Source organism: Eptesicus fuscus, chromosome 21 (genome assembly GCF_027574615.1).
Source record: "Eptesicus fuscus isolate TK198812 chromosome 21, DD_ASM_mEF_20220401, whole genome shotgun sequence".
NCBI lineage: Eukaryota > Metazoa > Chordata > Mammalia > Chiroptera > Vespertilionidae > Eptesicus > Eptesicus fuscus.
In genome coordinates, this window is record NC_072493.1 from 24,276,026 (window position 1) to 24,298,805 (window position 22,780).

At 45.3% G+C, this 22,780-nt stretch overlaps 1 protein-coding gene and 1 pseudogene across 1 annotated transcript; one reads left to right on the plus strand and one right to left on the minus strand.

Moving 5' to 3' along the window:
- The first annotated feature begins 16,813 nt into the window (after positions 1-16,813).
- LOC114230917 (thymosin beta-4-like) lies at positions 16,814-17,025 on the plus strand. The gene has a single exon (XM_054710829.1). It carries the CDS (start codon positions 16,863-16,865, stop codon positions 17,001-17,003), a length of 141 nt encoding a protein of 46 aa, XP_054566804.1. The 5' UTR covers positions 16,814-16,862; the 3' UTR covers positions 17,004-17,025.
- Positions 17,026-22,247: 5,222 nt separating this feature from the next.
- On the minus strand, positions 22,248-22,548 carry LOC129147824 (prothymosin alpha-like; annotated as a pseudogene).
- Between the last annotated feature and the right edge of the window lie 232 nt (positions 22,549-22,780).

Below are 22,780 nucleotides of genomic sequence, written 5' to 3' on the forward strand. Positions count from 1 at the left end.
ATTACCACCTCAGTGCCCTCAAGAGCCCTTCCTTGCCCCTAAGCTGAAGGAGCTCCCATGCTCCCCACCAGGCTGCCCTGCTCATTATCCAAAGCTATCTGTGTTTGCTCCCTTGTGTCTGTCTGTCTCCCCTCCATATACTGCGTTCCATGAGAGCAGAGGCCTCTGGGTGCCTAGAGCGGCCTAGCACATGGCGGGCACACAGCAAATATTTACAAAATGACCGAAGAATTCCAGAAGGGACTAATGAGTTAAAGCCAGCCCTGTCCCCTGTGTCTTGGCACAGGATTGTTGTCCAGTTCCCAGCCAGTTTTTCAGACACACAAAGGGCCCTTGGCTTGGGCTGGGAGAATAGAGGGTGCAGTGTGCTTTGTGGACACTCAAGCCTCTGGCCACTGGACACTCATTGTGCCACTTCAGCTGATGAAGTTCCCTCCAACCGTATGGAAAAGTGCACAGTTGTGCTCCTCTGCTGGGTCTTCTTCACCCGTGACCTGGGAATTTTGCTTATTTGACCTGTCACTTCTAAGTCTGAGTTTGGCCGTGGCTACTGACAGCAGCGAGTACTATTCCTTGGCTGGGTGCCACAGCTTGGCTGAGCTTTGTAACCACACAGGATAAATGATACCCCGCGTCTTGGCAGCAGGACATGGCTTGCTCTCTTCTGGGTGGGAGAACCTTGGGGAGCCAGGAAGACGGTGATGCTCAGAGGCAAATGGCAGCCAAGCCTGGGAGGCAAGGAGAACAGCGAGTCCCGGCGCTTGCCCCTCACCGCAGGGACCTTCAGAGGGCTCCGGTGTGCTTGGTAATTACAGTGAGATTATACAATTATCTCTGAAGAATGTGAGCATTGCATGCTTTTGCCCAGGGCTGAAAAGATATGTCCTTTAGCCAAGTAGACCAAAGGCCAGTGAAGGAAGAGTCTTCTGGGTGGATAAAACGGAAAGCCTAATGTGAGTTTATTTACATTTGTTCCCCCAAGGAGGAATTCTGCAGAGATGCTGGAGGGCAAAAGCCACCACGCCCAGTGGACTGGCTTGCTATCTACAGGTGAGGTCCCAGGGGCCCAAGGGGTCCACGGAGCCTCCAAAAAGCCACACGGAGAGGCTGCTGCAAGGATGCACCACCATTCACAGTGCGGTGTTGAGCCACATTTTGCGCAATGAATTTCCCTGTTAAGCCCATGCTTGTGTTATGCAATGTTCAGTCTAACTGACTCCTGATCGTCTCAAGGACAGAAGAGCTCCCCAGGTCACCTCCTGCCTCCGGCACGCTGAGCAGCGCTCCCTTGCGCCATCCCTGGGACCAGGGCCTCTGCTGCTCTGGGCAAGTCCCATCCCGTTGACCTTATTTGTTAAAACCTGCAGGATCCTATGTGTTAATTCCCAAGATATGAAATAGCTGGAGGGACCCAGAAATCGCTGTGCTCTCACCCCAACAGATTAATGGCTTCCCCAGCCCGATCAAACAAGCCTAAGAAGCCGCTTCCTTCCAACTTGACTCCCCTCCTAGTCTTTTGTTCTTCATGTCAGTGTTCAGCCGTTCACCAAAGATTTCAGCAGCCCGTGAGTCTTGGCTCATAAATACGGGAAATAGCCAAGTGCAGACTTGTGGGCCATTTCAATAGCCTCTCCCCTAAGCAGCGCCTGACATTGTAATTTGGTCCAAAGATGAACCAGTCATTTTCATTAGAAAATAAACGAGTTTGGCTTTGCCTTTTGAAATTGAGGCCTCCCGGCTACTGGACAAAATGCTGCCAAAGAACTGAGATAATTCCAGGAGAAGCCAGTGACTCAGGGAACGTCGAGGCATGTTAGGAGTGAGAGTGCTCGGTTTCTGGGAGAGGTTAGCGAAGGGTCTCAGGAAGGCCCACACGGAATTCTCACTGACCCCGAGTTATCATGAAACTGCCAGGGGAAAAGCTGGGGCCTCGTCCTGGGTTCCTCCTTACGTGCAATTCCTTTGGTGCAAAATGTGGGAAAGTGCTATGAAACCATTTCATTTGGGACTAAAGGAACGTGTTGGTTTTCTGTGGAAAACCTCTTCTGTCTGTCCAGCCTCTGGCCTGTACATTTTACTTTGCATGTGGGTTCTCTCCTTCAGTAACATCTGGAAAGCTAAGCCCCCTACATATTCCTTTTTCCCATATTGTCTTTGTCACTCTCAGTCCTTTGCTTTCCCATTTAAATTTTAGAGTTAGCTTGTCAGTTTGTACACACACACACACACACACACACAGCCCTCTGGAATTTAGTTTGGGGAAAATTGACACCTTTTGGCCCTGGCCCGGTAGCACCAGGGTTGTGGGTTTGATCCCCAGTTAGGGCACATACAGTACTCAACCAATGAATGCATAAATAAGTGAAACAACAAACTAATGTTTCTCTCTCTCTAAAAAAAAAAAAAAAAAAAAAATCTATTAAAAAAATTTAAACAGGCCTAACCTTTTGGCTCAGTGAATAGAGCATCGGCCTGCAGACTCAAGGGTCCCAGGTTTGATTCCGGTCAAGGGCATGTACCTCGGTTTTGGGCACATCCCCAAAACCCCTAGTAGGGGATGTGCAGGAGGCAGCTGATCGGTGTTTCTCTCTCATCAATGTTTCTAGCTCTCTATCCCTCTTCCTTCCTCTCTGTAAAAAATCAATAAAATATATTTTTTTAAAAAGGAAATTTAAACAAAAATGGACACCTTTCTAATTTGAGTCTTTCCCCAGTTATTAGTATTCAGATCTACCCACCCATTTATTGAGGTTTCCTTAAATTTCTCTTCAACAGTACCTTGTAGTGTTCAGTGTTGAGAGTCTTGCACATCTTTTGTTCAATTTATTCATAGGCATTTGATAGTTTTTGATTCTCTTATAAATGATAACTTTAAAGATGTTTATTTTGTTTCTTGCTGGAATATAGAAAAACAACCAATTTTTGTATGTTGATCTTATGTCCAGCAACCTAGCTAAATTTACTTGTTAATTCTAATAGATTATCAGTAAATTCCTTTGGCTTTCTTACATTACATTGTGTCTGAATAATTACAGTTTAGTTTCTCCTTTCCCAAATCTTATCCCCTTTTATTTATTTTTCCGCCTTTTTGCACTGGCTAAGTCCTCCTGTGCAATGCTAAGTAGAAGTGAGAGAGGACATTACAGTTTTACCTATTTCTTACCCCCTCTCTTATCAAAAAGCTGATGAAGAATTCTGGGAAGATGGCAATGGCAGCATAGGTCTTAAGTATTCTAAAACTCCCCCACTTAAGCCCTAACTGGTTTGGCTCAGTGGATAGAGTGTTGGCCTGCAGACTGAAGGGTCCCAGGTTCAATTCTGGTCAAAGGCACATCCCCAGTGGAGGGTGTGCAGGAGGCAGCTAATCAATGTTTCTCTCTCATCGCTGTTTCTAACTCTCTATTCCTCTCCCTTCCTCTCTGTAAAAAACCAATAAAATATATATTTTAAATAAATAAATAAATAAATCTCCCCACTTAAAAACAGGTAGTACAAGTAGATAGAAAAATAAAAATTTCAGGGACTCTCATGAATGTACAGTGGAGTTTTCCAAAGATCAAATGACATGCTATAGCCCAACAGATTAAATGCAAAAGCAGATATACAAATCCACCTGCTATCTAATAAAGCAGACATTAAGACATTTGCAGAAACATGCCAGTTACTTTTCATTTAAAAAAAATAGGTTGCTTATGTTAACATGTAATAGGATTATTATTGCTATTCTAAATGAATTAAGAAATAAACATTTAAAAGAAAAATATTCATAGGTAACATCTATAACAAAACTAGGAGCTACAACCTGAAGTACCAGTGGGTATGGCTGAACCCCTGCCGGGCACAGACCTTGGAGTGTTGGGTCTGTGTGGACAGGGCAGGGGGAAGTAATACACCTGCCTGAGTGTAGGGGGCCTCAGAGCACCCGCAGGTGTGCCCTGGACAGCATGGTGGCAGGACAGTTTCACACCAGCAGGTGAAGCGGACAGAGGGGCTGTTGCTATGAGAGCGACTGAGTGCGGGGTGACCTGGTCATGTGTGAAGGGGTTGGAAAGGCAGCCCCTGTGAGCTCTTAAAAATGACCAGCCAGGGCCTCCTTCCAGGATAGAGCCCCACATGAAGGAAAAACTGCTGGGAGTGAGTTCAGAGTTGAGCAGGACAGAGACCATAGAGACAAAGAGGGAGAGGGTATGGGAAAAAGTGGGGGAGGGCATAGGCAGGCACCTCCGAAGGCCAGTCACCACGTGTGTTAAAATCACATGAGCATGACAGAAGAGGGGTGTCTATGAAACGAGAAAAGCCGTCTATACCAGGCCTCCTGCTAAAAGTTCATGAACGTGAAAATCACATAAAAGTAACAGGAAAGTATCAACATCAAATCCCATACAAATTTACTACAAGAAAAATGAGAATAAGCAGAATAACAAGAATAAAAGCACTTGAGAAGGATGTACTAAAAAAATAAAAGAAAGAAAAAATGTAACATGCTATTTCAAAATAAGCTAAAAATGTTTAAGAACGTGATAGAAAACATGAAAACAACACCACCATAAGTCAATTTTTATAACTCAAAAATGAGGTGACAGACCCAAGACTTAAAAATAAAAGAAAAAATGACTTGGTAAATGAGACTAAAGGAGAAGGAAGACAAGAGGACACAAACAATGAATAATGCCTTAAGAGAAGTAGAAGATGAAAAGGAGAAAATTTAAAATTCAAACAGAAACAAAAAACATGATTAAAGGATTTGAGAGAAAATGAGAAACTATCAAAGACAGGCAAGAAGGATCCAACATACAGATAATAGGGTCTTTGAAGAAGCCAGCCAAAGGAAGGGAGCAGAATAATTGCTAAAAACTCTATTAAAGAAAACTTTCCTGAAATACCATGATTGAATGTTACATATTGGAAGAACCCCATGTGCACCTGAAAATACTGACCCAGAATGACCAACACCAAGACATACTTTAGTAAAATTGCTGGTATTTAAAGAAAAAGAAAAAAAATCCCTTGGGCCTCCAGTTAAGAAGAGCAGTGACTTATAAGAGAAAGGATTTATCTGTCTCCAACAGCAACGCTGTATGCCAGAAGAAACAGAATAACATAGTTGAGATGCTCAAGGACAGAAAATTTGAGCCAAAAATTTTTACATCCGGAAAAAAATTGATCTTCAAATATAAAGGGCATAGACGCAGTGCTGTCCACATGTACCAGCACATGGTTCCCATAAACCCTCCTGAGGGGCCTTCTAGAGACCAGCTTCAGACCACAGTGATGAAGGAGACACCAATAGGAGGACTGCTGGTGAGCATGAAATACTAGTTATTTGAAGAACTAGATTAAATGAGAGACACGACAATATGCAATAGCGTATAATCTGACAATGTAGGTGTTACATAAGTAAAAATAGGGCATAACAGGGGGATCATTTACAAAAATTATAATTGTCTCAGTAGTCACACTTGGTGCTAGTAGGTTGATATTGCTCTGCTGAGCTATGGGATGGGTAATGTGGGACAGAACTAGTGATTCATGAAGGGATGTTCTAATTCTATCACTCCAAGTACCCTTAAGACCCAGGGTTCTCAGTGAGGAAGACAGAAGACAAAGATGTAACAAATAGGAAGTCAAAGAAAATGCCCCAGGAGCTGTGTGTCCCCCTAAACCCAGGTTATGGTCTTAAAATATCATTTTCTATTCAAAATCCCAGGGATTGGGGGAACAGTAGGTCCCAGGTCTGGGCAGGAAATATATAAGATGTCCCTGCAATGTCTGACATTCCAGCTAGTTAGGGCCCAGCAAAGGCTAAGGGGTTCAGAGCCAATGTGGGGAGGCCCTCTCTGTCCAAAGATGGGTCGACCTGCAGTTAGGAGTTGCAATGAGTTAGAAACTCATCAGAAATGTTTAAATCCGCCGAAACCGGTTTGGCTCAGTGGATAGAGTGTTGGTCTGCGGACTGAAGGGTCCCAGGTTCGATTCTGGTCAGGGGCATGTACATTGGTTGCGGGCACGTCCCCATTGGGGGGTGTGCAGGAGGCAGCTGGTCGATGTTTCTCTCTCATCGATGTTTCTAGCTTTCTATCCCTCTCCCTTCCTCTCTGTAAAAAATCAATAAAATAAAAAAAAGAAATGTTTAAATCCATGAGTTGTTCATGGTATTTTTAAAGGAAACCAAGCAAACTAATTAGTCACACTTTGAAGATGACAGGAAACAAATCCACCCTGGGTTTACCTTGAAAACCAGGTGAATTAAAGGAAAGAACAGATAAACTATCCTGCCTTTCTTTAAGAACTGTACCATTGTAACCCCTCATAGTCCCTGAGGGGGAATGCCTCCTTATAAGATTAGTCCAACTACTTGATGAAAAAAGAGATAAATTAGAATATTACCATTTTGCAGCCCACAATGGATGTAGGGACTAAGCATCAGTGGCTTCTAACATCACAGAGAGAGAGAAAGACCATCCCAGTCATGTGCTTCTCAAAGCAAGAATTTTGTCTACCCACAATTCATCTGTTGAAGTCCCAACCTCCAGGACTTCAGAATGTGATTGTGGAAGTATTTGTGAAACTGGACACAAAATGGGTCTGGGCTGCCTGTCACTACTTGAGCCAAATTAAGCAAAGACAAGGTTGAATCATACGAATGTTTATGCCAATAATGCCGGCATTGTGGAGAGAGCTGCAGGTCATCCTGAAATTTCTGCTCTAATACTTCCTGCTATCCAGCTGATTATATAGAGATAAGGAAGTAGGGCTTCCAGCAAAGGGGAAGGGGGTGAGGGGTCAGGATATGGGCTGCAGGGTCCGTGGGCCCTGTGTCTCCTTCCAGGATCTTGAAGTTCAATAACAAGGTAGTTAATTTTCTGTGATGTTAAAACTCCGTTCAGCCTGTTCCTGGGACTGGAGAATGGTCAGCATTCCTGAGGCAAACTCCCAGAGGGGGTCAGGGTGCAGGCACAGCAACCAAATAAAAATGTGTCCTATCCTTTGTTCTCAAAATGTATTTTCTTTTCTGAGCCATGGACCCATCCGGGCTCCGGGCTCCGGGCTCCGGGCTCCGAGACATTTTATCTTTTTACAGCCTTGTTTTTCTTCTTGTAACACATCCTCCAGTCTCCCTGAAAGAAAACCTCTTTTCTATAGTTAGTAAGGTGAATAATTATTAAACACCTCTGGTCCTATTCCTATTACGTGCCCTTCCCCTATCATTGGGAGACAGGGCCTTTAACGAGGTAACTGAGATAAAATGAGGCCCTTTTGGTGGGGACCTACTCCAATCTGCCCTTAGGAGAAGAGGAGATTAAAGACACATACAGATGAAAGACCACTTGGGGTCATGGGGAGAGAGGGCTGCCTACAAACCAAGGAAAGAGGCTTCAGGAGAAACCAGCCCTGCCAACACCTGGATCTTGGACTTCCAGTCTCCATAATTGTGAGTGATGGGGAATATAAGACATTTGGGGGGAGCTAGCAATCTGAATCTGTGCCGGTAACCTAATGTACATTCTTGATAGCCTATAAGTAAGTCACTGCCCTTTTCTCCACAATCTGGTTTTGCAAGACCTGTTTTCCTACTTACTCCCAATTTACAAAGGGACCATAAACAAAGACTGGAACAGCTTAGCTACAGGGGAGGTCACTGGCACCACCCAGACCAGGCATTGAGATACAATCTACCTCCCCCTTCTAACCAACTCAGGAGGGGCTGTGGGAGCCCACCACAAAAGCCTGGCAGTTAGGAAACAGAAAACAAAGAAGCCAAAGGGAATAAAGGGAAAGCTTCCTCCATATTCACCCAGGATTTGGAGAACTGACCCCCTGAGTCACAGTACTAGTACATCTGAAGATAAATGGGTTTTTCCTGGATCTCCGAGTACTCCCGGTGTATTTTTCGGTCGCCTGGTAAATTCTGTAGCATGAGGAGATAAATCTCCATGGTTTTACCCCAGTCTGTGGGACTTAGCTATGGCAGCCTGAGCAGATTAATATGGGGGAGGGGGAGGGAGGATTCGCAAGGCCCCGGATGGCTGCATAGATGCTGCACTGCAGGCTGGGTCTGCAGGACCTCAGGCCGCTCTGTAAATCGAGTCCTGCTGCCAAGGGGTCAGGATCCAGAGTGAGCTCACAGTAGGAATAGGGTCAGCCAAGCTGCAGATGCTTGCCTTTAAAAAACACACAACACAACGTTATTTTTTTGGAGCATTTTTAGGTTCACAGCAAAGTTAAGTGGCAGGTTCAGGGAGGGCCTCCCGCATGGCTATCCCATACCACGGAGGTACGCCTGTTACAATCATGAGCCCGCATTGGCACCTCACCCTCACCCAGCCCATAGCCACTGTTAACGAAAGAAACGTTCAAACCTGTGGAGAGTTTTTGTGAGTTTATTTGAGCCAAACTGTCAACAGTTGCTGGGAAACAGAATCTCAATAGATTGAGATAATGCTCCTGGAGAATGGCAGTTTCGCACCTAAGTTTTATACATTACCATCAAAGGAAAAGATGTAAGTGGGTTACATGAGATCCACTGGTGATGGGTTAGGGAGGCGGGAGAAAGCAACGTGGGGAAACCTCTGGGATTGGGTAAAAAGTAAAATGATAGACACATGCTTCTTTTATTTAGGTGGGGGCAGGATAGTTAACAGGCAACAGTGAGCTCAATAACAATGAGGGGACCTGTGGTCTCAGAGAAAACATTCCGATGATATGTTTTCGTAGATGCAAAACGACAATAGGCTCAGTTAAGGTAAAGATGGATCTTTGTCAGGGAGGATACCAGCCTAGGACATGACTACCCACCATGAATTGCTTTTTAATTTAAAAGTTTTCATTTCAGACCATCCTCTGTGGATACTTGAGGTCTGAGTTTGCAAGGCCGCCACGCAGGCCTTCCCTGAGATAGCCGGGCTAATATGTGGCCTCTTCTTATCGACACCACGCAGTGCTTCGAAGAACACTGCTTTCTTTGGGTGGGGTGTTGAACTTTCCAATGCCACTGCTGTGAGGTTTGAAGGAGTTCTTTCTGGCCTCATTGCCCAGAGGAGAAGGAGGTGGGAATGAAGGTGGGGGTGGCCATGGGGAACCAGGACAGTCACTGAGCCATTGTGGCACCTGAGCAGGAGAGCCAGAGGGGCTAGAGGGCGCTCAGGGTCAGTGGGAGTCGCCAAACTTCCAGGGCCGATGGGACCTGGCAGCCTAAGCAAGCCTGGCTCAGGGGCCCAGGCGGTTGCAGCTCCTGGTTCTGGCTGCTCTGCTGCCTCCACAAACAGAGGCTTAATTTCTTTGTGCTCTGCTCTCTGATTTGCAAAATAAAGCAGGGGTATTCTGCAAGCCCAGCGTGTCAGGGGAAAGAATGAAGATCGGTCTGAATTAATGTATCTCCAGAGCCGGGAGAGGGCTTGGCAAGGGACATGAGACAAGCGGCTCCCATCGTCCTGAGCTCCCAGCACCGTAGAGCCATTGCCCTGTGCCAGGCACTGCTTTAAGCACTTCCCCCTCATCAACCTCCCAAGCTCTGCCCTCACATCTGCAGGCGCAGCAGCCAGACTGGTGTGCAGGAATCGTGGGCTTTCCCACCCCGATAGTGTCCGGAGGCCACTGCACTCAGGGCAGGAGGATGTCCTGTTGCTCTGATTCTGGACTGAAGTGCTGAGCGACTCAGAACTCTGGTTAGTTAGGCCCATCTCCTCCATGGTCCCGAAAGGTCATTATGAAACTGGGCAACCAAGGGGTCCGAGCTGCCTGTCACTACTGGAGCCAATTCAGCAGAGACAGGGTTGAATCATACATGAGCGTTTATTCCAATGATGCCAGCAGCCTGCAAATCATCCACAAAAATCTGCTCTACCCCTCCCCATAAGTCAGCTGCTTATATGGGATACAAGGACAAAGATTACATGGGAAGTAGGCCAAAGGAATAGGAATGGGTATAATGGTTACAGATTACAGACAATGTGGGCTGGGGGTTGCAAAGGGCAGGGAGCATCCGGGACTCCATTGTTTCCTTTCTGCAACAAGGCTGCTGGTCTTTCCATGATAATAGGGAGTTTCTGGATGGGGAGGATGGACCGAATTTCCAAGTGAGCTCCCAGACCCCATGTACAACTCCCAGCCAGGTTAGGATGTACTTCCTTTAATCAGAACAAAAACAATCAAGGTTAACAGAGCATGACTAATATTTCTTCTTTTATTTATTTATTTTCTCTTTTTATTTCTTATAACTAATTGCCGGTCCCCAATATTCTATTTCTGCTCCTAACAATTACAGCTTTACTATGGTCTCTAATTCAGAAAAGCAATGCTTCTCACATCACTGGCACATCTCAGAGTCCGAAACGCTTTGAGCTCATTTTCTGATCACAATGAAACCCGGGCAAAACTGGGGGAAATCACTGACGTGCTGGTTCTGTGTAGCCTGTGGCCCTTGGGCAGAAGAAAAGGGAAGTTACAAGTTACCCAGACATTTCAAAGATATGTTATCATAGGTGCAAAAAGACAGATAGGCTCACTTAAGGTAAAGGTTGACCTTGTCAGTGAAGATACCGGCCTAGGAGGTGACCACCCACCATAACTGCTTTTAGTTAAAGTTTCATTTCAGACCATCCTTTGTGGTGACTTTAGGTCTCTGAGTGTGCAAGACCGCCATGCAGGCCTTCCCTGAGCTTGTCAGGTCAGCATGTGGCCCCTTTCGTCCACAGACCTAGTAGCAGAAGGAATCAGGTCAGTTTGGGAAGTATATTTTGTATAGAGTTTTAAATGGTGTTGTTAATGTCCTGTTAGGTGAAGGTCTGTATGTTTTATATGTTTTTGTTTGTTTGTTATTTTCAGAGAGGGAGAGAGAGATAGAAACAACAATGATGAAAGAGGATCATTGATCAACTGCCTCCTGCACGCCCCCTACTGGGGATCGAGCCGGCAACCTGGGCATGTGCTCTGACCAGGAATCAAACCTGGGACCCTTCAGTCTGACGACGTTCTAACCACTGAGCCAAATCAGCTAGGGCTGTTTTGTGTGTATGTGTGTGTGTGTTGTGTGTTTTTTTTAATTTGGCCAGTGGTATTAATATAAAAATAGTAACAGGTGTTATAGTATAAATTTTTTTGTCTGATGTCAGTAAGTAGTTTAGTATTATGCTGTTATTTGATGTTATTTTGGCTAGTGAGTCTAAAGATTTTGAAAGTAGTTGGATTTTTTTTCTGTTTCATGTGTGATAACAGTTATGAATATAGTTATTTTTTTTGTAGTTATGGTATTATAAGTTACCCCACCTGCCAATTAAGGCTATAATATTGGCAATTATACTAGTAAGTCCAATTGTATGTTTTTCTGTTTGTGTATAGGGTTAAAAAACTTGATTTGTTGTTGTTGTTGTTGAGGGGGTAATACATTTTATTGTTTAGAATTCTGAAGTTTTAGGGTTGAGGCTTTGTAAAGCAATGCCCCCTTGTGGGGTTTTGTCTAGGAATATGGTTAAGTATAAATATTTAGTTTTGCTTTGAGTTAATGTGGAATTAAGATGAGAGTGATTTAGTGATTTTAGAATAGTTATGACACGTAAGGCATGGTGGTTCTAGTTAGAATAGTTATTTTTTAGGATGATGTTTTTAAAGAGTGGACTACCTGGTAATATTTATCTATCATTAGATTTTTGGGTGGTATCATTGTATATTGATGTCATTGATAACATTAAGTGGGGTTTTTAAAATATATTTTATTGATTTTTTACAGAGAGGAAGGGAGAGGAATAGAGAGTTAGAAACATCGATGAGAGAGAAACATCGATCAGCTGCCTCCTGCACACCTCCTATTGGGGATGTGCCCACAACCAAGGTACATGCCCTTGACCGGAATCGAACCTGGGACCTTTCAGTCCACAGGCCGATGCTCTTTCCACTGAGCCAAACCAGTTAGGGTAACATTAAGTGGTTTTACAGTGTAATTGTTGGCATTTGGTTTGGCATTAATTTTTTTTATTATAGATTTTTTTGAAATGATGTTTTATTTTTGAAATAGCAGGTAGCATTTTGTTGTGGGCTATATCTAGATAGATAGTTATAAGACTTTGCGCCAAACCCGACTATAATGAGTTTCTATATATAATTAAAAATTCCATTGGAGAAAAAGTTAGTGTGGAGATTAGTATAGAGGACAGTAGAGTGTGGAGATTAGTATAGAGGACAGTAGTTATGGGGTTAAAGTGTTAACCCTTTGCACTCGCTTGCTTTTTTCGATTCCTTTATTCTACTGCTAACCATGTCGAGTCACACTCCACATCCGAGTGCAAAGGGTTAATGTTGAGTGGAGTTATTTGGGATTGCAGAAACTTGAATAGCTGTATTACGGGTAGATAAAGGAGCTTGATAAGGCAGTTTAGAAGGGTATTAGTAGGATCAGCAGGTTGTACTTAGCCTGTGTGTCTGGAATGGGTTGTTGGTGACATATTTAATAATTGGATTTAGATACCTGTGATAATATCTTAGGGGTTGTTAGGCAGAGAGAATTATTTTGTCACATTATAGTTAGAGATGGATAGTAGTAATAATTACTAAAAGTATGTATATGTTCATTTGTCTTATTTTGGAATGATGTATTCAGCTGGCAATTTCAGGTATTTTGGTTGTTGTATGAGTGGAAAGCAAGACAGGGTACAGTCCCTTCCACAAGGCTGGGAGTTGCGAATCAGGAGATCCATCTCGCCAGGTTTTAATGAGGATCTGGGAGCCAGGCTCATATAAAAGAGGGGAATTAATAGTTGTGGGGTCTATTTGGTGACTGTATTCTTGTAAGACTTGTTGAAATTTGGTTAGTGATCTGAAATAATGGGTAGCTATTGCTATTTTTTCATTAAATAGAAGGTGAGGATAAAGGAAGGGTCTCCCATATTGGATCTCAAAGGGGCTTCATTGGCGTTGAGTAGTTGGGCTGGCTGGAGTCCTTAAAAGAGCAATAGGAAGGATTTGTAGTCAATTTTGTTTGATTGTTGTTATTGTTTTTGTTGTTTTGCAGAATTTGTTAATTTTTTTTTCCTTAACAGTCTGATTAGCTTTTTTATTTTTTCTGAGGATCGAGGTCTCCAGGCCAAGTGTAAGTGCCAGTGGACCCCCAGAGCCTTACAGACTCGCTGTGTAATATGGACGGTAAAGGAAGGCCTTTGTAATGACCGGGGTAGTCCACATTGAGGAATAATCTCTTTTAAGGATTTTTGACTACCTACTGGGTTCTTTTTGTCCTGGTGGGAAAGGCTTCTCTCCAACTGGTAGAGATGTCAATAAAGACGAGTAGATGTTTTGGCCTTGACATGAGGGTGTTTGAGTGAAGTCAATTTGCCAGTCTTCCCCTCAGTAGGGTCCTCTTTGAGCCGGTTTTCCTGAAGGAGAAGGCTTGGGTCCCTCCTCCTTTATTTATGGCACACAGGGCACAGTTCTGACAAACCTGTCGGGTGGTTTGCATTAGGCCCTTTTTAGTAAAAAGACATCGACAGACTTTTTACCTAAAACGTATTCCATGTAAAATGGCAGGAGTCATGTCACTTTTTAATAACTTTCCATTGTAGGGTTTGGAAGGTGAGTGAGATTTTCCTGCTGGCGTAGTTTTCCGTGGTTTTGATATATTGTTGTTTGATCCAATTAATTTTCTCCTGGTTTATACTGAGGGGTTGGGTCCTTCTCCAGGATGTGAAAGAAACACATCGATTGGTTGCCTCCTGCACATGCCCCCACCAGGGCCTGGTCCAGGGAGGAGCCTGCAACCAAGGTACGTGCCCTTGGCTGGAATCGAACCTGGGACCCATTGGTCTGCAGGCCGACGCTCTATCCACTGAGCCAAACTGGCTAGGCCTTTTTCTTTCTTTTTAAGTAGCAGGCCTGAGTATGAAGTATTAGAAATGCATATTTAGAGTCAATGTAAATATTGATTCTTTTTCCTTTTCCTAATTTAAGGGCTTTTGTTAGGGGTGTTAGTGTAGTTGGCTGGGCAGAAGTCCCAACGGGGAAGGCTCGGGGCCTCAGCAGCCTGTTGAGATGTGACAATCGCGTAGCCAGCCGAGTACATCCCATTCCTGACGAAACTATTTTTATTAGAGAACCGGACCTCGTCCACCTTGTCTAGTGGCTGGTCCTTCCAGTCTCTCCTGCCGGCATAGGGTTGATTGGTAATTTTGTTGTAGGAATGGGGGGGCTCATTCTCTCCTGAGGGGCGGGTATTCAGGTAGTTGCAATTAGAGTGGAGTAGTGCTTTGTCCTGACTTGGGTTTTTTTAAATATTAAAATTTGGAAAAAAAAAAAATTTGGTATTTTAGTATTTTGCTGTAAGTCAGTAGGGTCCCTATGTTTTGGAAGGGAGTTTATCTGGTGGGAGGAATAAAGGGTGATTTTTGTCTACGAGTAATTTTGGAGGCCTCCTCCGCTCCAGCGCCAGTTGCTGTAATTATTTTAAGGCAGTGAGGCCATCCCCGGGGCATGGAGCCTAAGTTTTTGGAGAGGTTCCCAATAGGTTGTTTTATGGGCCCTAGATTTGGGGTTAGAATCTCTACCGACACCCCCTGTTTTTTAGTTGGAAAGGGTTTTGGGGTTTGGTTGCCCAAGAGCAGGCGCCTTTATTAGAGCTGTCTTTAATTGGGTAATCGTCTGTTTTTGTTTCTCATTTTAGGGCAGAGGAATTTGCTCAGGCTCTGATCTGAGAGCCTGATAGAGAGGCTTTGCTATTTTCCCATGCCCTGGGATCCCAAGTCTACAGTATCCCGTCAGTCCGGGAAAACTCGGAGTTGTTTTTGGGTACTGGTTTCTGGAATTTGTTATATGGCCTGTATTCTTCTTGGAGACAATTTCCAATTAATAATTCTTAGAAGCTTCCATCCTCAATACCCCAGACAAGCAAACAACCAGCATTTCTTAGATTGACACCCATGAACATATTTTAAACATACTTAGTTTCAAAGCACACTTTCCATAAAGAAAAAGACATTATAACAACTCCAAATCCACCTTGCAGACTTTTTGCAGTACAGGTAAAAGCAAGCGATTCTGCAATCAAAGCTGTAATGAGTTAACTTGATCTGCACACATGGCTAAGTTTTGCCCAGAAACTTGTACTTTTCTTTCTTTTCTTTTTTTAAAATATATTTTATTTTTATTGATTTTTTTACAGAGAGCAAGGGAGAGGGGATACAGAGTTAGAAACATCAATGAGAGAGAAACATCGATCAGCTGCCTCCTGCACACCCCCTACTGGGGATGTGCCCGCAACCAAGGTACATGCCTTTGCCCGAAATCGAACCTGGGACCCTTCAGTCCGCAGGCCAACGCTCTATCCACTGAGCCAAACTGGTTAGGGTGAAACTCGTACTTTTAAAGATGGCCAGACTAGAGTTTTTGACCAGGTACTTGCATTTCAAAGGTCATAGGGACCACAGGAGAACACTGTTGTAAATCCTAACCTTGCAGTCCTCCTCCATCCTGCCTGGTGATCTACTGCCCTCATGTACGGGAAATGTCCTGATCTACCTCCCCATCCTACTCCAAATCCTCGCCAGCACATGGTGTGGTGTGAACACCAAGGGCAGAATATACTCCCCAGACAAGGACATTCCCTCCCTGGCTCCCCTAACATTCCACTGAAGGCCCGAATCCCCTCTGATCCCCACAGGACCACTGCAAGGAGCTGGAAGAAATCAGGCCTGTGAGGGTCAGGTGCAAGGAGGCATTGAGGGGATGAGGGAATCCTCTGCTCACGTATGGCTGGGTCCATCTGGGGGATGGGACACCAAGAATGGCACATCAGCCAGCCTGGGCAGGATCTGAAGAACTTAGCACCCCTCTACCCTCAACCTCGGGCAGGAGGAGGAAAAAGGCAGCAAAGTTTGAGCAGATCTCCGGCAATAGAAACCCTAACATGTTGAGGTCTGCATCCTTTGCCCATGGGTTTGTTTTGATTTTCTGAGTGAAACCCAATGACCTTTGGGCAGTTGGACAGAAGCCTCAGAGTGCTGGGAGAGGAGCCTTGAAGGAGGGCCTGGCCTCGGTGAGATTTTCTTACAGAGAGATTCTCTCTAGTTTTCTACGGGAAAGAATTCATCTTGCCAGCCTCTCGATGCCGCCTGGATGTGTGTCTCAAATGATGTCCTGTGTCAGCGTCTCAGCTGTGGGGTTAGGGGAAGAATATGGAAGGTGCACATCAGTGATACAGAGCTAATGTGAAGGTTCTGGGGTAGACGTCTCCAAATGCTATTCCAGGTATCCTGGGGGCACAAGAGGGCCAGTCACAGAAGGAGTGGGGGACGAACAACATAAACTGATGAACACAAATAGAGCCAGAGTCATAGAAGCATTGACTAGACCATCCAACCTAAGAGGGAAAGCTGGAGGGGGTGGGGAGTAAGAGGTCAACCAAGGGACTTGTACTACGTAGTATGCATGCACCTGAGCCTAATCAATGGACACAGACAGCGGGGTGTGAGGGCATGTGCTGGGGGGTGGGAGCAGCTGGGGAGAGGTCATTGGGGGGAAAAGGAAACTTATGTAATACTTTAAACAATAAAGAATTTAAATTTTTTTAAAAAGGAGCGAGGGGACTTTCTCTAATTAATGGGATTCTCAAAGAGGCTTTAATTCCTACTATTACTCGAGATTCTAGGTGACTCCTGTCCCAGAGAACTCCCCATCTTCACATCGCAGTAATGTGCAACACTGCCGCAAAGCCTGCCGTTTATACTAAAGGGTGAGTGACTAATACTTAGCATCTTGATAGTGAGGCAGTTGTAGAGATAAGGAGGCCAGTGGGTACCTCTAAACGGGGGAGACTCGGTGGCGGTCACTGAGCAGATCGGACTTCTCTCGTGCGCGCACCTCGCTCGGCTTCCTCTGCAGCCATGTCTGACGAACCCGATATGGCTGAGATTGAGAAATTCGATAAGTCGAAATTGAAGAAGACAGAAACGCAAGAAAAAAAAAACAACCCACTGCCTTCAAAAGAAACGAATGAACAGGAGAAGCAAGCAGGCGAATCGTAATGAGGCACGCGCCGCCAACATGCACTGTGCCTTCCACAAGCACTGCCTTCTCATTTTACTTCTCTTAGCGGTTTAACGTCGTAAGATGCAAAGAGGTTGGGTCAGTTTAAGGGACTGTGCTGCCCCTTTCCACATCAGAACTGCTGACCACGGAGGCCGCCCCTGCCGCTCCCATCTGCCCGGCTGGCTGGCGGGGAAGCGGGGAGCTTGCATGTTGGTGAAGGAACGAGCTGGGTGGGACGAGGGTGAAATCCAGAGTAAACACCAAGCTGGCCCAAGGAGTCCTGCGGGCTGTAAAATGCAGTTTAATCAGAGTGCCATTTTTTTTTTTTGTTCAAATGATTTTAATTATCGGAATGCACAATTTTTTAACATGCAAATAAAAAGTTTTAAAACCTGAAAAAAAAAAAAAAAAGGAAGGGGGAAGGCCAGTATCTCAGGTGGTTGGGTAGAATGTCAAATGGATGCCCTTTGGCCATTTTCATCATTTCACCCAAAGGCATTTAAGATAATGGAGGACTACGATCAAAGGTGTCTTTTCTCCCAAGAGCCTGGCGTGGCGGCTACAGGCTGGCAGGATGATCCAGGGCCTGCATGAGGAATGAGCTACACCTACATGCAACCTCATACCTACCCCACAGGAGATCCTGAATGGGACCAGACAAGGACATTATTGGGAAGACCAGCAAAGTCCAAATAAAGCTTGAAATGTAGCTAACTGTCAAGTCCCAATGTTAGTTTCTGGGTTTTGGCCGATGTACCATGGCCACGGGAAAGGAACACACAAGAACTATTGGGCCCAGCAGTATGGCTCAATGGTTAAGCACTGACCTATGAACGAGGAGGTTGCGGTTCAAATCCAGGTCAGGACACGGTTTCGGGCTCGATCCCCCAAGGGGGGCACGCAGGAGGCAGCCGATGATGATTCTCTCTCATCATTGATGCTTCTATTTCTCTCTCCCTCTCCCTTCCACTCTCTGAAATCAATAAAAACATATTTTAAAAAAGAACTATTGGAACTATCTTTGCAACTTTTCTGCAAATCCATAATTATTCCAAAATAAGAAAATGTATTTAATTTCATAATAATTTTAAAAAGCCACAGGTGAAAGCTAAGAGGCTGGAGAAAGTGGAGAGAGGGGCAGGTCCGGTGGGTGGAGGGCTGGAGAGGGGGAACACTGAGACCGGATTATAAACGCTGCTGGGGAAGGAGGTGGGGGAAGGAGGTGGGGGAAGGAGGCTTGGCTCTGTCTGTAGGAAGCCAGAGATCAAACTCTGGCACTTCAAGCACTTGGATGAGAGATGAGGATGTTGATGGAAGGATTAGGGTTATAAAATCCTCAAACAGTTGGCCTCGACCCTGAGCCCTGGGCACTCCCTTTATCACCTGGCAGGCAGAAAGGGGACTTTTGAATCCATTTGTTTCAGAACAGTTAAGCAAATCAGTCTTCAGGGGTTTCCATAGATTAACCTGAAGACACTGGATGATGGTGACGCCAGGGATTGCAAACATCCGGTATTTGGTTGGCCTCCTTTCCCCAGCTCCTCGGTCCTCTGTCTGGATTATGAAAGCCTGACAGACCACCCTCACCCCTAGGGTATTGTGCGGGAGTAAATGTGAAAACCGGGGGGCTTCGTTTCATCCTGTGAAGCCATTACTAATTGTGAACCAGTACTGAAGCCTCTTTTAAGAAATAAAGAAGACAAAAATGCAGCTTCTAATACATTATCTATCTGGGATCTAGCAGTGAGTTCTGAGCGGCTGCCTTTCTGAGCCTTCACAGCCAGCCTGTGTAAGACCGAGTGTACAGCTGCAGGTCTGCTGGGCACCCACAAACTCTGTCTGTGACGCCAGCAGCAGGTCAGGCTCCGTGGCACAAGCAGCTAGGGACGCTGCTCCCTCCGATGCCCAGATGTTTCCTGGGGGCTCAGCCCTGGCGCTGGCTAGCCGGAGAGCCTTCCTCCTGGGCCCCTGGACGCCAAGAGGGATGATGCAAAGCTGGTGTCACTTGGCCTCCAGGGGGGGGATGCCGCGGTGGGTGTGCAAAGGCTGCCCTCTGCTGTCTGGCTCTAACATTGCCGGGCTCCGTGCTTCTACTCAACTTCCAGGCCTTGTTGCATCAGCCAGACGGGAGTGGGGGGGAGGGGGGCGGGGAGCCCAGTGAGAGTGAGGCTTGGCCGGCGCCGGATGACGCAGGCTCACCGCTAAACCAAAGCACTGTGGTGGGGTGAAGCTTACCTCTCAGGCTCCTTTCTCATTGCTGTGGGAACTGTGTCCACAGCCCGTCCTTATCCCTGGGCCTCACTCCGGCCAGGGGAACTAGTGACCCATTAGAACCATGGTGCTGCTCAGCACCTGGAAAGAAGCTCCAGCTGCTGTTGCTGAGCCCAGGCCCTGAGGTCTCTGCCCCTCTTTGCCCACATCCTTGGCCCAAGAAAGGGTCCGGTCTACTCCACCCTGGCCACCTGGACCGGGACCAAAGTGGTTTCATGTTAAGAGAAAATAAGACATCATTGTCTACTTAAGTATATTCTCACAAAGAAATGCAGACCTCTTCCCAGATATTGGGCCTGGGTTAAGGGACAGAAATGGGAGGGTGGGGATGCTCACTTCACAAAGTACCTGGTGTTAACATAAAAAACCACTGAAGGGGAAACCGGTTTGGCTCAGTGGATAGAGCGTCAGCCTGCGGACTGAAAGGTCCCAGGTTCAATTCCAGTCAAGGGCATGTACCTTGGTTGTGGGCACATCCCAATAGGGTGTGTACAGGAGGCAGCTGATCGATGTTTCTAACTCTCTATCTCTCTCCCTTCCTCTCTGTAAAAAATCAATAAAATGTATTAAAAAACAAACAAAAACAAAAAAAACACACACACTGAAACCTGTAAAGAATTTTTGTGAATTTATTTGAGCCAAACTGTCGACATATGCCGGGAAGCAGAACCTCAAGGAATTGAGGTAATGCTCCGGAGAATGGAGGGTTACATCTGTATTTATACATTGCAATCAAAGGAAAGGGACCTAGGTGGGTTACCTGAAATCCATTGGTGATAGATTAAGGAGTTGGGGTAAAGCAAAGCGGGGGAACCTCTGGGGTAGGGTAAAAAGTGAAATGAAGGACATGTGCTTCTTTTACAGAGATGGATACAGGATAGTTTTACAGAATCAACAGCTGACAATTAACTTGATAACAATAACAATGAGGGAATGTCCTGGTGCCATTTCTTTGCCCTGAGGGATCTGGAAAAAGGGAAGTTACAACTTACCCTTGCATATTTCAGATATGTTATCTTAGACGCAAAAGGACAAATGGGCTCAGTCAAGATCTAAGTTGATCTTTGTCAGGGAAAATACTGGCCTAGGACATGACTACCCACTATAACCTGTTTGTAGTTAAATATTTAATTTTCAGACCATCTTTTGTGGTTATTTTAGGTCTCTGAGTTTGCAAGACTGCCATGCAGGCCTCTCCTGAGCTTGTCAGGTTAGCAGGTGGCCCCTTTCGTCCACGCTGGTAATTTTTTTTTTTTTTTAGAACAATTCAGCAAAATTAAATTCCGGTTTATTGTTGGACAACATTGCTTCACACATACATCAAACAGGTCAAAATAAATAAACAAACAGCAACTTCATGGACAAAAAAACAAAGATACTTTTTATCTTTGGCCTTTTTTACCATCTCATACAGACCAACCACTAATAGTACAGCTAAGTAAGTACACAAAAAGTTACTGGAATGCTCGGAATAAGATAGTTTTGTTGTTGTCTTTGCTTTTCTTACAAGGTTTTTTATTTTTTTCTCCTTTGAAATTATAATGGTTATGCCACAAGTAAAGTCAGAAGTAGGACAAAAGGCCCTGACCGGTTTGGCTCAGTGGATAGAGCGTCGGCCTGCGGACTGAAGGGTCCCAGGTTCGATTCCGGTCAAGGGTTTGTACCTGGGTTGCAGGCACATCCCCAGTAGGAGGTGTGCATGAGTCAGCTGATGGATGTTTCTCTCTCATTGATGTTTCTAACTCTCTATCCCTCTCCCTTCCTCTCTGTAAAAAATCAATAAAATATATATTTAAAAAAAAGAAAAAAGAAGTAGGACAAAAGAACACTCCAAAGGCCGGTTTGGTCATCCCAAGATCATTAAAAATGGCTGACCCCTAATAATATGACAAAAGTATAAAATATAAATAAAAAATACAAACAAATTTTTCTTTTAAAGCACTTTTAAAAAATATGTTTTTTATTGATTTCAGAGAGGAAGTGTAGTGGTATTTCTCTCTTTTCCTCGTCATCACGGAAAAGGTTCTGGTCCGGTTGCTGAGTGGAGGAGCTGGGGATTAAGAAATTAAAGAAAGAGACCAAGAGGCAGAAATAGATTCATGAAGCTGGGAGCTGGGTGGGCCGCCATCTTCTCTGATGGAGAAGCAGCATGACTCCGACCAACACGCAGCGCGTTTATTTTAAAGGCCTAGATTTACATATCTAGCCCAGCCCCTGCCTACACCTGGGCTGCTATGATTGGGGAAGCACGTTCCCAGGGTGTGACTCGGCCTACGCCCTGAGTTCAGCTGATGATAATTAAGGAAATGCCCAGGTGCCTCCCAGGCGGCCCTCTACAGGAAGGGAGAGGGAGAGAGAGTTAGAAACATCAATGATGAGAGAGAATCATTGATTGCCTCCTGGGCACGAGTCCGCAACCCGAGCATGTGCCCTTGACCGGAATCAGACCCAGGACCCTTTAGCCCACAGGCCAATGCTCTATCCACTAAGCCAAATTGGTTAGGGCTTAAAGCACTTTTAAGGAAAAGAAAGAAAAAAAAAGCAGGGCCTTGGAAGAAGGGGTCTTTTTTCCTCCCCTGTTGCAAATTCACATGGTTTTGATTGGGTGGAGGAGAAGCATACTCCGCACTCTAAGGTGAGCAGTTATAGATTATGAGATGGAGGGTGAAGGGTGAATAGGTCACGGCAGCCTTTTTTTTTTTTTTTTTTTTGAAGTTTAACTTGTCATTTTTTAATATATTTTTTTTTATTGATTTTTTACAGAGAGGAAAGGAGAGGGACAGAGAGCCAGAAACATCGATGAGAGAGAAACACCGACCAGCCGCCTCCCGCACACTCCCCACCAGGGATGTGCCTGCAACCAATGTACACGCCCCTGACCGGAATCGAACCCGGGACCCCTCAGTCCGCAGACCGACGCTCCATCCACTGAGCCAAACCGGTCCTGGCTAACTTGTCATTTTTGATGTTTAGTCACACTCATCGGTCTTCTGCTTCTTGGTGTCAACATCATCATCCTCATCATCTTCAGCTGCCCGTTTGCTAGTAGCTGAATCAGCCTCCTCATCTTCATCTCTATCCTCTTTTTCCCCCTCCTCCTCCTCCTCCTCCTCTCCCTCTCCTCCTTCCTCTTCTTTATCTGCCTCGTGTCAGCCTCCTGCTCCCCATTTTCCTCATTAACATTCCCATTGGTAGGTGTGTCACTTCCATCCTGTGCCTTCTCCTTTAAGTGGTGATCTCAGAGCTGGTGTCCACGGCCTCATCTGACATGGTGGGGAAGCAGATATTTTTAAAAGAGTGAGAATTGGAGGACTTTGTTGAGGAAGCTACCGGAGTCTGTAGCCATGGTGGCGGCGGAGGCGCGCAAAGGAAGTGGCTGCAGCACAGGAACAACACAAAGATAGCTTTTCAGAGCAGCCGGGGTTAGGGGAGGAGGGGGGAGGCGTACCTGGTAATCTTTAAATGTGGTAAAACTTTTCTCTATTTTCGCTTGTTCTTTTAT